The sequence below is a fragment of the Cryptomeria japonica genome, chromosome 10, assembly GCF_030272615.1.
Source record: "Cryptomeria japonica chromosome 10, Sugi_1.0, whole genome shotgun sequence".
NCBI classification, from domain to species: Eukaryota; Viridiplantae; Streptophyta; class Pinopsida; order Cupressales; family Cupressaceae; genus Cryptomeria; species Cryptomeria japonica.
In genome coordinates, this window is record NC_081414.1 from 132763354 (window position 1) to 132779812 (window position 16459).

Here is a 16459-nt window from a genome sequence, read left to right on the forward strand (position 1 = left end):
TGTGTAGTTTTCATAGTCTTTTGAGGTGTGTGATCTGAAGCTGCAAATGATTGATTTGTAGTATCAGTGGCACTTGATATAGGATTCTCAATAGTATGAGATTGAGTATCTACCTCTAGTGACCTCTTGCGAGAGATATTTTATTGTTGCCCTTGTCCAACACCAAGACAACTAGTATCAGTAGTAGACCCCATGCCAACCCCACCAATCATAGCGGCACTTGACTGAACAATAATAGGAATACTATCCCCAGATTCCCCGCAAGTGGCAGTGGCACTTGATTCACCACCAATGGGAATACCATGATGTGGTGGTGGTTGTGGATTTGAAGCTGAAACAAATGAAGGTGGACCCTGAGGGTAATGAGTAGTACCTATCTGTGATGAATATGAAGAATCAAGTCCAATGAATGGTTTATAAGGACCTTTTGATTTTGACTGTGATGGAAGTTGTACCTGAAATGGATACCAAATGCCATCTCCTTTGGCACCTAGACCACCACCTTCAAAACCCATTTTTTTAACAAGGTTTGCCCCTTTGCTATATTTTTCTTTCATGGACTCACTGAATCCACCTGATATTTTTGGGACTGTAGTAGTTGTTGGAGGGGACTCAACGGCAACCTCATGCTCATCATCATCACCTTCAGTCCCGCCATGCTCCATATCCCACAATTTGCTAAACTCTGCATCCTCGTTGATGCTCTCAAATTCTGCACTTGTCGTCGATGTTGTGACTTTACGGGTCTGTTTTTTAAGTCTATTTAATAATTTTAAACTTCTGCCCGAAAAGAGATTTATAAACTTAATTATATTTAATTAAATTTAAAATGTTTCAATTCTGGACAAAGTTCTCACAAATGTGTTCACTTTCCACATTCGGGCCGAAATCCACCCTAAGTCGTTGATCTTTGCTCATCCAACGGACGATGGTACCTATTGTCAGTTGTCGTGGGTCCTATGTCTTCTGCCAGTTTTCGAGCACGTCACCATAATCGTGTCACTTTTTGGGTCTCTTTTTTTATGTCTGTTTAATCATTTCAAACTTCTGCTCGAAAAAGAGCTTTATAGACTTAATTATATTTAATTAAATTTAAAATGTTCAATAACAATTCCGGGTGAAGTTCTCACCAATGTGTTCACTTTCCACATTCGGGCCGAAATCCACCCTAAGCCATTGATCTTTGTTCATGCAATAGACGATGGTACCTGTTTACAGATGTAGTGGGTCCCATGACTTCGGCCATTTTTTTGGCGCGTCACCATACTCGTGTCACTTTTCGGGTCTGTTTTTTAAGTCTATTTAATCATTTTAAACTTTCGCCAGAAAAAGAGATTTATAGTCTATAGATTATAGACTTAATTATATTTAGCTAAATTTAAAATGTTCAATTTCGAGCGAATTTCTCACCAATGTGTTCACTTTCCACATTCGGGCCGAAATCCACCCTAAGCCATTGATCTTTGTTCATCCAACAAATGATGGTACCTATTTACAGATGTAGTGGGTCCCACGACTTCTGCCATTTTTCTGGCACGTCACCATACTCATGTCACGACTCACTTTTCGGGTCTGTTTTTTAAGTCTATTTAATCATTTTAAACTTCCGCCCGAAAAAGAGTTTTATAGTCTATAGACTATAGACTTAATTATATTTAATTAAATTGAAAATGTTCAATTCTGAGCGAATTTCTCACCAATGTGTTCACTACCAACATTTGGGCGGAAATCCACCCTAAGCCGTTGATCTTTGCTCATCCGACGGACGATGATACCTATCGAGAACTTGAGTGTTGTCAGATGTCGCCGGTCCCATAATAAGAGACATTTAAATTTTAAAGATGTGCAATAGACTATAGTTTGAGATAACTATTAAATATAATGTTAATATTATTTGTAAAAATTTGAAATTCAAAAATAGTATAAAACATGAAACTTAGTTTCTAGAATAAAACAAATAACTAAATAAAAATATAAATTTTGATATACAATTTGAAAGGTCAAAGTTTAATATAAAAAAGAAAACATTCAAAATATGTTTACGATATATAATTTTAAAAAATAGTTTTATATATATATATATATATATATATATGTGTGTGTGTGTGTGTATTAATTTAAAAAAATGTGTAGTCGTCAACCTGTTAAGGTGAGCAAATTTGGAAAGTACAAATGCCAAGGTGGCGATTAATTGTTGCAGAAGGAGTTGTCTGCAGTAGGTCACACGAATGGAGGAAGGGGAGGATGGCATGAAATCTTTTTCTTGATCTCATGGCATTAATGCCTTATCGTACACATTCATTACCCAGCCTATACAACGGAGGCAAAATTTATTACCTTTTGATCTATGTGCAAGTTTTTTCTTTGAGGCAAAAGAAATCTGTAGTTCGTAGCTTTTGTAAGACATTTTTTGCATGAAGTTCAGTTCTCAGTTTGACTTGAGAGATTGTTTTTGAGATTTGTGAAATTTTAGTCAGTTTTCCATCTACTGATTCACCCCCCCTCTCAGTAGTTGTCTGGATCCTTATTGATTCATCATACCATCACAATCTATCTGGCATTTCATTTCCCAGCTCACTGACAAATGCCATCTATTTTCTCATCTACTCTATAAGGATACAAAGTTGCAATGGGATCGTTTATGCCATAAGATACTTGAAAAACTCAAGGAAACTTAGTTTCTCGATCAGTTTTAATGCTTCCTATTCTAGATAGATTTCTTTGTTGGAATCAATGAACACTGAGAGGGGGGATGAATCAGCATTCTGCAATTTTTAGCTTTAACAACCAGATCTTTACACCACGTAATGCATATAAAAGAAATTAAAGTGTAGAAAGACAAAGCAAAGAACAACAACACCATAACACCAAGATTTTTTACGTGGAAACCCAGTTAAGGGAAAAATCATGGTGGGATTCAAACCCACAATATTAGTATACTCTGTTAGAAGTATACAAATATTACATAAGGGGAATGCACATGCATTTAGACACACTACCTAGAGCTCATTGCTCAAATTATAGATAAGGGCTACAACCTAGAAGGCTCATTGCCTTAAAAGTATCTGTAGGAAATTACAATGAAGTTTTAACTATGAGTTAGCATCAACAAATACTTGGATATAGTTCTAGTTAAGCACAAAATTCTGTATCCACCTCAACTCTGTAATATTGCTCTATTATGATATTCTGCTATAATCCAGAGCACCAATCTAACACTTGCGTACGTGAAAATATGCACAAGTGCTCATATCTGATTTGCATATAATCACATACATCCAAATTGATCAATTACATCTTTCTTATATATCTGCATCAAAAATTAAGACACCACCTCATGTCGGCTTCAAGAACACATCACAAGAGATGAAACATGTAAATGAGTTAGCACAAATATACCTTCAAAGCATATGCAGACCAAAACAAAATGTCCACATGCTTTCCACATGACATCTCATCATCCTTGAACATGTATTCAACCATAAAAATTAATTTGCAAGATCCACGAATTGGATTACCACATGCTACAACTGTTCATACCAAAAATCATGATTACCAGATCTTCTAACTTGCATGAAACTCATCACCAGAGGCCAAAATCCTAGAATAAGACTTGATACACATCAACAAACTTCCTTTGAAATCTGTAAGATGAAATACTTATCCAAAATGATTCGCCAACCAAAACTCAATAAATTACACATGTAACAATAGCTGCTCATTTTTTAGCTTTTTTGAGCCATAATTAGCCCATTTGTGCATTTTTATTGGTACCCATAGCACACAACTATTGGGGCATTTCTACATAAGTATTGGTGATTTTGAGTGCACGGTTATTGGGGCATCTTTCATCTTTGAATAGGTATTCCACAACATGCATCGTTACTACCCAGAAGCCAAATCAATGGCTATAAACAGTTAATTCGCATGCGGAGACAACCAAAAATTAATCATCAAAATCCGATATACCGTTTAGAATCTGTGTCACGCTTCCCCTAGAGTGATAAAATTCATATAATTAACTTGTTTATTTTTAAAATTCATCCTCTCTAACGTTAGCAATTTGCGTAAAAAATTCAAAATTCAAAACATTTTAAAAATTTCATTAATATCTGAAATTCAAGAAAAATTGAATAATAAAAACCAAGTGTTTTTTAAATCTACCCAACCTAGTCATTAATATTGTTGTACGAATTCTTAAATTAATAGATAGAGAAGTGTCGACTTATATACAAGGAGAGAAATTAAACTTAATTAGGCTTATAAAACATCAATAAAAACAGAAAACCAGCCAAACGACAAGTCCTTTTGTAGAGACTTTTCAAGAAACGATTTATTTATTTATTTATATGCATTCATCTTAAAGAACTTCGACGATACATTTATTGCTTTGAATTAAATTTCCATCTGCACCTGGAATTATTCTGTCAAAATAACAGTCACCAGTGGTCAAGAGTATCAACAAAAAGGTGGTCGCTAATTGTTTTCATCTGAGGCGCATTTCGCTTCAAACACAAGTAAGTTCCAAATTTTAGTCATCAGTTAATTTTACAGAATTCGAATTGAGATCTACCACAGATAAATTGTGCAGAAAATAGTTCAAAAAATTCCATGTTTTGGACCATTTTATGTAGTCCATTACCGGCATGATTGATTTGTTCAGTAGATGAATTTATAGCATATAATTTGCAGGTTGCTTTTTAAGTTTACCTTTAGATTTTCACGTCTGCTGAGTAGCCCTATATTTTTGCCCTAATTTTTTCCTATTATCTGGTTTGTATGTTGATAAAAATGATCGCTTTTACCATCGCTGTTTACAGGGCCCTGTTTACACGAGGCGGAAGCCATTAAATTGCAACAATGTATTTGAAATATGTCATTACTTATTGATTTAACATTATAATTGTGTGTATTATGTGACACAATAAGGCTTGAACATCTAAGTTCTTCTCTTTTAACAATGGAATCGCTTGCTTTCAGTTCGGTTTAGCTTCAAAATTTTAAATTTAACATTTTCTAAAATTAGCATTTTAATTTCGTAAACTTAATACAACCAAATCAATTAATTTATCTATCTTTGAATTATGACGTTTAATATATTGTCAAAATAGACTGGCAAGGATTCGAACCTAGGGTAATAGATATTTTTAAAAAATATTGAACTTATTTCGATAGCAAAGTTGAGAGAATTTTTCCCATCCTAATTAAATGGCGGCGTAAATTTTCCCATCATAACTAAAATAGCAATTCGCTGTGCAAAAACAATGCAAACTGCTATATAGTAGTCATCAATTCACAGACAATGTGCACAAAACCTAGAGTCTTGGATCATCGTCATGATGGCCTCTTTGTTGATTCATTTAGAAGTGAACTACAAACTATTATTTTATTTTCGCTTCTTGTAATTGTTATTAATTTTCATTCTAACTCGTCGGATTTTTGTAATGTGAAATTATTTTAAACTGTGTAGGTTTTAGTACGCAAGTAACCATTTCTGCTATAAGTTTGTATTCATCTATATTAATATGGCTGTTATTGCTGTAAAATTGAAACAGCCTTAGATTCAGAGAAGATGAAAGAAGTGACAGTGAAGGGTCCTTGGGCCAGGCTCTTATCACAGGATTCTCAGGTAATTGTTAACTATTTTCTTTGAAAGGAGTTTTGTTAACCTTTTTCTATCTATATATTAGTTTTGTATTTAATGTGTATTGAAGATTTTTAAATGTTGATCAATGATTTCAGAATCCGGATGTGGACCTGTGTGACCAAAGTTTCATGATTCGACGAATCAAAAGTTGCAATTTGTGCATTGATGATTCCACAATTAGTGGAGTTTTGTGCATGTTGAAGTTTCTCATTTAGGTTTCCTAGGAGGGGAATTTCCTGTTGCTTCTTGTGGGTTTTGAATCTGATTGTTTAATACCTGTTTTAAAGTTGAGCTGTCTGTATATTTTCAGGTGCAGCAGAATGGTGCCGAAGTGCTTGTTTTAGGGAGCTCTGGATTTGTCGTGCTCAATGGAAAGTGTCTTAAAAACAAGGATGTCGTCAGCATTGGAGGAGGAGATGAACTTGTTTTCAGCTCTTCTCTGAGTCAGCACACTTATGTATCCTCTAGGATCTGTTTATTGACAGTTGGCCATAAAATTTTCTCTAGTTCAAGCATCATGTTCTCGTATATTTCCAGTCAACAAATATTTTCCTTAATGGTTTTTCAATGCAGATTTTTCAGCTCCTCGGAAATGAAGATATCTCAGCCCCTGTATTGCCTACTCCAGTAGGAAAGACGGTAGATCAGGTGGTAACAGGTGATGCAGAAGAGAACATTGCAGGTGCGGAAGCAGGAATATCTGAAGCTTTAGCAGCCTTGTTTGGCCCCTTGCAAGGACCTCTTGCGGGTTCTTTGCCACCCTTACCCTTTCCCTTACCCTTTCCCTTTGGACAAGTGTTACCCAATCACAAAATTCGTCATCCTTGTTGCAATGACAGTGAAGAATGTGACCAAGGAATCAATGCATACGAGTCACAGACTGCTTGTAATATGTCAGATGAGTCTGCCTCAGATACTGAAGTGATTGAACTTGAGACTGGGGTTTCGCCCATGCTTACTGTGTTGAAACGTTCAAGAGAACGTCATGAGAACGGTTACATTCACAATGAAATCGATCATAAATCACCTATACAAGTTTGTGAAGAGAGAAAGGAATCTGTAAGAGGTATTGACCCATCTGAAGCACATGCTAAATGCCAAACTTTGAAGGAACAGTTAAGAAAAGGAATAGTTGATGGAAGAGAGACTCGTGTATCATTTGATGATTTTCGTTATTACCTGAGGTATGAAATTGAAACTTTTGTAAGACCTATTTTAACTTCCATTTTGACTGCCGTGGTTTATATTGTTAGCTTTATGATCAGTACTTTAGATTTTTATGTTCGACTTATGCTGTTATGAAAGTTTATTGAAATGCTTTATAAAGTATTGTCCTTTCTTTCAAACTTGCATATATTGGTTTTGATGTATTAGAGGTAATCATACAAGTTCTTCGTCGTCTTATTCATATAAATTTAAAACGACATGTGGATTGAGACTAGTTCTGTGTCATTTTAGTCTTTCTTTGCTAGTTTCATTGGAAGATTGAGTAAGATTTCTTCTTTTGTTTACAGTAAGAAGACAAAAAGTCTTCTGATTGCATTAACGTTCGCACATTTGAAACGGAATGAAGTTGCACAATTTACAAGGAAGCTTCCCAATGTGAGCTCCAAAATATTGATGTCTGGTCCGCAAGGTTTGTTACCCCTTCTTCTGTACAAGCCTGAATGGTTGCGTGGAATATGATTGTGATTAAAAATGTTTTTAATCTGATTCAATCTATGTTTTGTCACTTACATAGGGTCTGAGATATATCAAGAAACGTTGGTGAAGGCACTAGCAAATCACTTTGATGCAAAATTACTTATATTTGATAGAAGTTCAAAACTCACGGTAAGTTATAGTATATCAAACTCTGCAACATTTTATGATCTCATTGGAATATTCCTTTTGATGTGGAAGCTTTATTTCAAATTGATATATGAGCATAAAGGCTTCATTGGGCCGATCCATTTTATGATGGGCCAAAATTCATCCAGATGTGCTATTCTCTTTTTCGAGGGGAATATGATTCTTCTTAACTCTGCAGTTCGATCCTTAAATGCAATATTCATTTTTTGTATTTCCACTCTTGGATATGTTTGCATTTTGTAGTGATGTTCTCTGTATTAATATGACAGGCCTCATCGATGAAGGATGGAGAACAAAGAAGAGAAAAATGTCCTAGTTTACGGTCAAAATTGGGTAGGTTTCAAGTCAAAGCATGGCATCTCCAAGGCACTGCATCAAACTTGCACACTTCAAACGAATATTCCATCAAGAGTGGTAGTTTCTAGGCTTGATCAAAAGTTCAACTCAGTTATTACAACTAAAACATTTTATAAGCATGCCTTTTTGAGAACCAAAGGACATTTTTGGGTTTTTCTTGACTACATTTTTTTTCAGGTGTTCGAGTGAAATTCATTATTAAATCCCCAAAGTCAGAAAATCTGCCATCCAAAGTTCCTTTGAGGTATGTTTTACAAATATTTCTGCACTCCAATTGTCAATATTCTAATCCATAAGTGCAGTTATATCATGATAGCATTATTTGGCATGCTCATTATGAATACTTTCTATTGGTTAAGTTAAAGCTGGTGCTATACTCATTATGTTCAACTCTGATCTGTTTTATCGAAGAGATTGGCATGAAGTTTAGAAATTGATTTTCTTTGTGTTTGGCATGTGCTAGTTTCTAACTATTTATGGGACCATCACCTGTGAATTTTTGGTAGTAATCCCTCTGTACTTAGCCTACATCTCGTTTCTCAATGTTTTCAGGGGTCCATCTCATGGTGATCGAGGGGAAGTACTTTTGTCTTTGGGCGAGAACGGTTCATCTAAATTTGGAGTACGTTTTGATAAGGCAATTCAAGGGGGTGTTGACCTCGGGGGTCTCTGCGAACAAGTTCACGGGTTTTTCTGTAGCGGTAATACTTTGGCATCAAATGTGATATTAAGTTCCAAATAAGGACGTATTTTAAATATGTGCTCATTGAATGTGGTTTTTGTCCTTTTGGCAACAAGCGACCTTCTCTTAGATCACACTATTGAAGAAAACATGGACAAGCTACTCCTAAATGCACTATTTGAGGTAGTCTAAACTTCTATTATATTCACTGAAATTCAATTCTCGAATTATCCTATTTAAATTTCATTTTTCGAGGTAGTCTAAATTTCTATTATATTCACTGAAATTCAATTCTGGAATTATCCCATTTAAATTTTCGTAAGTGATCTGTAACTCTTTTCCAGGTTGTGACTAGTGAGAGTAAAAATAGTCCTCTTATACTTTTCATGAAAGATGTCGAGACATCATTCGTAGACAACCCATGCATCTACACTGCCTTACAAAGAAAACTTAAAAAAATGCCCGAAAGTATTATCGTTATTGGATCATACATAAAGGTTGATAAAAGAAAGGAAAAGGTAATATAGTTCTTACATATACTTAACTTGTTTAGAAATGGTTACTTGTTTTTTCTTCTTATTTTGATGTACATTGAGTTCTAGTGGTTTTTATGCAACAGGCAGCTCCCCGGGATCTACTACCCTTCATTCAAATTAATGAATTTGAAGACCATGTTTTTGAATTACCAGTAAGTATATTTGGATCAATTGGTGAACAAGTAATCTATCAGCTTTAATTTGCCAATTTAAAAATGTTTTACATAAAAATGAAAATAAGGACAACCTATACTGGGGAGTTTTTTAATTTCAGTCATTAATACATTTTACCTTTCAGTCTTTAAAATTTAATTTCATTTCTCCATAAAATCGCTTTGAAAGGATTAGGCTGTTTCTTTTTGTTTATTACTCACTTGTTGCAGAAAATTTATTTAGGACATGTTTGATTAAATATATGCCTTCAATTAATTTAATAATTGAGTATGTAATTTTATTTTTGAATGCTACAGTATGGGAGAAAATTTAAAGAGGACCCAGAGAAGCAGCTTTCGGATATTTTTCCAAACAAAGTGATGGTGGAGATGCCTCAGGTATTGAAAAGTGTTAAAACATATTAGACACTTATATTATTTAAATATTTTAAAAGTTATGGTTGATAGTTTTCTTTAATAAATACAGGATGAAGCCCTTCTTGTTAATTGGAAACTTCAGTTAGAACGAGATGTTGAAATGCTTAAAGTGAAGAAGAATCTACAACATATTAAAACTGTGAGCTTCTGTTTTAGATCCCATTGTTGACATTTTTGTTAGATTTCTTTTAGAAATATCTTATAGAAAGTATGCGTAGATTATTTTACTTTTTCAAATAGGTACGTTTCTCTTTCTTTTTCAATGTACAAGGTATTTGAGGTTGAGGCATTCATTATTAACAGTGTAGTCAAATGTTTGTTAATAACTTCAAATGTATTATGAATAGAAAGAAACTGTTGTACCTTTTATTTAATGTTTTATTGTTGCTTTTGTAGGTGCTTTCTCTTAATAACCTTGATTGTGATGGGATAGACACAATTTGCATAAAGGACCAAAAACTTACAAACAAATGTAAGTTCGATATGTTTGTTTCTCAAGGTTTTCTACTTATTTTGATTCATATGTCATATGTTGATCAATGTTTATTTTGTATTTAATATGGTATCTATGATCATAGTTATATGTTGTCATAAATTTTATTCCTGTGATGGTAAAAGTTATTTATCAAATAGATGAAGCATTTGACATCTTGTCAATCTTACCATGATACAAATTCCATAAGCATATTTTCAATGTAGTGCTTGCACAGGTGTTTGTAAATCTATGTTTGCTAATCTCTCACTAACAATCATAAGCACTTGTACTGTTTGTAGATGCAATTCAGGCTGCAGGTCTAAAGCCCATAAATTTTACATATTGCATAAATCATGAAAAAGTTAAATATGAGTTTTTCAAAATATGATTCAAAATTTAAAAACTCCAAAATAACAACTTAAGTTCTTAGCGATGAACCCCATACCAACTATTGAACATGGAAAGTATACAAATCACATTCAAACACCTGAGCAAATGTTTTATCTTTCTTAAATTTTGTAACATTCAAATGTGATTCACAGATTCATAATCATATGAATAATAATATTAATTTGTCTTTTCAGGTGCAGAGAATATTGTTGGATGGGCTTTGAGCCACCATCTTATGAATGAATTTGAGCCCATTACTAAGGATGGAAAACTAATTATCTCTATTGAAAGGTAAACTTATTGTGTTTGTTCTCATCAATATTGAACAGAGGAAGGTAATTTTCATTGATAATACAAATTACAATGTAAGGAATTATTACCAAAGTTTCTTGATATCATCATGTTATTTTAGTGTTGGGCATGGGTTGAGCATACTGGTAGAAAATAAAAAGAATGAGAGCTCAAAGAAGACACATAAGGTGAAGTTTAAATTTGAGTGCAATGTTATGCTTCTATTATAAAATAGTGATATACTTTACAATATTGTAATATAAAATGCAATGTACTTTTTCAGAATGTTGCTACAAAGAACCGCCATGAAAAGAAGCTTCTTGACAATGTAATTCCACCAAGTGAAATTGGGGTGACCTTTGAGGATGTTGGAGCTTTGGAAAATGTGAAGGATACACTTAAAGAGCTAGTCATGCTTCCATTACAAAGGCCTGAGGTTTTTTGTAAAGGACAACTAACAAAGGTTGGCTTGAATTCTCCTTCTATCAAGTAAAAGATGTGATGAACCACATTACACAATTTTAAAAACTAAATTTATTTACAAAATTCGATTAAAGAATCCTTACGTTTTTAAAATATGTATCAAGTGTCGAGATTACAGCTAATTTTGCTCATCTAATGGGATGTCATTCTTAACTAATTCTATAACTTTTTGCACGATTCAAAAATTGATGTCATGTTTTGTTGCAGCCCTGTAAAGGTGTCCTGCTCTTTGGTCCTCTAGGAACCGGAAAAACAATGCTTGCTAAAGCTGTTGCAACTGAAGCTGGCGCAAATTTTCTAAATATTTCGATGTCAAGCATTACATGAATGGTATAGTTTAATACGATCAATAACAGTTGATTTATTTTTAACTGTGGGTATTTTGAATTTTAGTTGATGTAGATCATTACTTTATCGTTGCAGATGTTTAGGGAAAATGAGAAGTCAATTAGAGCTATTTTCTCCTTAGCAAGTAAAATTTCCCCATGTGTGATCTTTATTGACGAGGTGAGATGAAACTATTTTTTGTCTACTCTTCCATTGAAAATTTTTAGTTTGCATTAGATGTTCTTAGTACGGATCCCTTGGCAGGTTGATAGTCTGTTGGGAAGAAGGGATAGTTCTGGAGAGCATGAGGCTTCGCGTAGTATGAAGAATGAGTTTATGACAAATTGGGATGGATTGCTCACTAAAGAAATAGAGAGAGTATTAGTTCTTGCCACCACTAATAGGCCTTTTGATCTTGATGACGCTGTCATTCGAAGAATGCCAAGGAGGTGAGCATTTGATTTTTTCTAATATTCTTTATAGTATAACATATTCTTTTGGTAGAAATACTCATGCTACATATTTTTTCGCAACTAATGTTATTTTCATTTTCAATTTCAATATATAGTTTTAGTCCTATTATCCTTTCTGAATATTTGTGGACCTTAATAGTAATTTCAAATTTTACATTACTGGACAGGTTATTTGTAAACTTGCCAGATGCATCAAACAGAGCTAAAATCTTGCAGGTTATGCTTGCCAAAGAAGAGTTGACCCCAGATTTTGATTTCGATGCAATTGCTAATATGACTGAGGGATTTTCTGGATCTGACATTAAGGTGGGTTCGTTTCAACTTATTTTTTTAAGCATATGTTCAAATTTTACTGGTCTTCTAATGTCAACGAGTTGTGTTGTAGAACTTATGTATTACAGCTCCATTCTGCCCAATCCGGGAAGTTTTGGAAAAAGAAAAGAAGGTATTTATCTTTTGTTGGATGGATTAATTATTATTAAGGGATAGAGGTTATGCTTGCTGGTTGTTTTGCATATTACACTTGAGAGGTTATCATCTATATTGTTAGAAATTGTAAACAAGGATAGTGGGTTCAAACTTCATGCCATCATCATTCTGCCAATATAGAAATAAAATGTTTGAGAAAATTAAGATCTAAAAATTTAGCAGCTAGATTATCTAAAGCGTTACTTTTCTTTGTGTTCAACATATCCCTTTGATTTGATCTAGTCTAGAGGAGAGTGCATTACGCATATGGTGAATTGTTGCATTCAAATTAGCATGTTTGATTATATAATGAAATGCGATTTTTTTCCTGTTAGTTTAGTGGTTAGAATCCCATGTCATTATTTTGTTTTTTCACATATTTTATTATTTTATTACCATTGAAAAATTTATCAGGAAAAATCACTAGCAATAGCAGAGGGGAAGGAGTTGCCATATTTGAGTGGAAGTGCTGATGTTCGTCCTTTAAATATGGATGACATGCGATACGCCCATAAACAGGTAAGGTTTCAAAGAGGAGAGAGATTTTTGCTGAAAAAACCAGTTTAATTATTGAAGCCATGCCCCCATCATAAAAAAAACATCCTTACAGCCTCAGTTTTTTGCAGGTATGTGCTAGTGTTTCTTCAGACTCAACAAGTATGACTGAGCTACATCGATGGAAGGAGCTTTACAGTGAAGGAGGCGCAAGACAAAAGAATGAACTAAATTATTTTATATAGAATATGTACAACCTTCAATCTATTGTACATGTAGACCTCTTTATGTTGGGGGAGGATATGAAGCACATTTAATTTGTTGTGGCATTATCACTTGTAACAATCGTCAGATTTTAATCTCATATCACACAATTTTTTCCATGCCTGTTACATTATTGGCAGAGCCTCTCATTGTAAAATGTATCACTGTTAATATAAAATGTATTATATATTTACTTATTTTCAAGTATTTAAATTGAACTCCAAGTGAAATATTTATATACCAATATGCATAGCTTTGGACATAATTTCATATCTATTCATCTATGGATGTAAAAAATAAATTATTTTGTGTAGTTTGATATAATAATTTTTTATTTTAATTTTTATGTTTTCATAGTTTGATATATATGTAAAAAAAATTTCTTTTAGTTATATAATATTGAATATAAATTTTGTGATGGGATATTCTGCATGTAACTTATAGAATGCCAGTATATTTAAAATATCTATTAGAGATATTGACTCAAAGAAACCAACATATATCATATTTGTAGAAATGAGTTTTTAAATTTGGGTGAGTAGATGTTTTCCAAAGCAATAGTTGCACCTATTGGCAATCATTTGTTGAGTACTTCTAACAATAATAAACAAAAAATATAATTTGTATGTGTGAGCTTGCTTTTTTTTAGACTTAAATTGTTTTGAGATTTTATTGAGAAATATAATTACACTTTGAAGTGGTACATTATAATCAAATACTTTTGAGATACAATTAAACCTTTTTCTTTTACCATGGGCCATTTTACAATTGACTATAAATATTTGTGTGAAGATTACATTATGATCAAATAAGTATGATATTGCAAATAATTGCAATAAAAAGAACTTTGTGCTACAATCATACAATCTAAACTAAATAGGGTAAGTTCACATATCAATATCAACCATTAGACCTATATCTATTTCTTAAGCATGCATTTGTGTGATCTTATCTATGTTCCATTTTATGAAAGTTAGATGCTTGTAGTTCATGGGATAAAATAGAAAAACTTATCTTATGATTAATAGAAAAACTAGAATAAGATCATTATCTTGTCTTTTAAATCACAATCATTAATTGAGCTTATGCTTCCAATTCAATCCATATATAATACTATGATGTCATGTATCCTAGATAGACATTAGTATATACCAAGTCAATAACAAGTAGGAGTATAAATCCCAATAATGTCCATTGGATATGTGAATTACCTGCACATGCAATGATTAGCTCAAACATAGATCACACATACACATAGTGACTAGCTCATGCATACACCACATGCACACATAGTGATCTTTTGGACAAAAAATAGATTTGTCTTTGTTGTAAGTGTCATCTCATAACCCATTTAACTAAAACCTAAGCCCTTATAATAAGATGAGAACATTAAAAAGAAAACAAGTGCATCCCATACTACATTATGGGTTCATCCTTATCTCATTCCAAAGTCAATTGTGAAAATGAGAAAAGCATTTCATACTACATGTAATCACCAAAAAGGGTATATCAAGTAACAACACAACCTATACAAACATTGATAATTTTCCATAGCCCACTAAAAATTTGAGTCATTATAATTGGACAAACATAATCAAGATGATTTATGGTTTTACCTCTCCAAAGATTGTAGTTTGTGGTATTAATATCCTAGACCAATTTAATAATGGGAACCAAAAGAACCATACCTTAAGAAAAATATAACAATAGAAGCCCATGCATTTCTTTTAATATATCAATTCTTATATTGAACTCTTGAGATAGGTAGACCATAGTACCATCATTTGCATATGATATGACAAGACACTTCTTTTTAGTAGAGCATGCTCCTAGAATTTTATCATCACAAATCAATGATAAAATTATTTTTGAGTGGGTCTTAGGTTTTATGTTCTAGGTAATTACCTCATAATGAGTAGGACAAGCTATGTCTAAGAGATTCATTATCTTCTACCCATGTATTCTTAATGTCTCTTTCTTAGCCCTATCTATGATGATATTAGAGATAGACAATAATGGCAATGGCTTTAAATATTCTCCAAGATTGAAATTGGTTTGGAAACTCAAACAAAACAAACATAAATTGGAATAGGGAGTCCATAACCAATTGATACCAATTTCAACCTCAAGTTGAATTAGACTAAAGAGAGAGGGTTGATCAAGTTTGGGAAAAACCCCAAACCATGGAGCTATTTCTAATACACCTCCCATTTTGACTTGGGTAATAGGGGCATCATTTTCTCATGTTAATGCATGGTATCTATGGTAAGATAAATGATTGAATGAGCGATAAATGAAGTCTCTCATTCAATCATTTATCCTATCGATTGAGCCGTTAAGAAAAACTTCAAGCTATTCTATTTGATGATTATTCCTCACCCAAGTCACTCTCATATCCATGAATACCAATCAATCGATCTGTGCTAATTTCAAATGCAACCCTACAAAATCATGAAGCTCCAAGCAAATGATTAATATGCAAAACCAAAGAGAAAGAACAAGACCATTATCAAAGTTCTAATCATGTAATAACGAACATAAGAATGACAAAATGATCTAACATGTCCTCAAAGGAAGGTCATATGCTTTGAAATACATAGCTTAACCAACAACTCACTAAATACTCAAGAGTCCCTCATGGCAGACCAAGATGTCACCATCTCCAAATCACATGAAGATACCTATCCATCATCAAATGATGAATCCATATCACTAGAGGTGAAGGTTTTTTTTAATGTTTTAAACCTTCAAACGAAGGTACTTTTTGATGTATCTTTGAATGAAGATGTTTTTACTTTTCACCTTCATTTGAGTTCAAAAATGTGATGTCCCACAAGTGAGCCTCACTATTATGGATTCACCCTAAATCAATTGCTAAACAAGTTTTGAAATTGAAATTTCAAATTACACAAAATTGTGCCACCCAAGACACAATTGTTCTATTTATTCCATATCATATGCACAATGTCATCCTAACATCCGAGATCTCACAATCTCTAACCGTCACATACCTCAAATCACAATTCAATTCCAAATTTTAGTTTCTATGTCTCTATGACATCTTAACACTCAAAGTCATTATTATGCCAATTCCAAGTCATTCCTAATCCATCTTAATCATTTCATTATT

General features: G+C 33.2%; 1 protein-coding gene and 1 pseudogene across 1 annotated transcript; both read left to right on the forward strand.

The window, feature by feature from the left end:
• The first annotated feature begins 5980 nt into the window (after nt 1-5980).
• LOC131030892 (uncharacterized) lies at nt 5981-8597 on the forward strand. Its single transcript, XM_057961847.1, has 7 exons — nt 5981-6104; nt 6221-6831; nt 7162-7283; nt 7389-7480; nt 7768-7912; nt 8033-8099; nt 8408-8597. Exons 2-7 carry the CDS (start codon nt 6539-6541, stop codon nt 8595-8597), a joined length of 909 nt encoding a protein of 302 aa, XP_057817830.1. The 5' UTR covers nt 5981-6104; nt 6221-6538.
• LOC131030912 (uncharacterized) lies at nt 8032-13459 on the forward strand (annotated as a pseudogene).
• The last annotated feature ends 3000 nt before the right edge of the window (nt 13460-16459 follow it).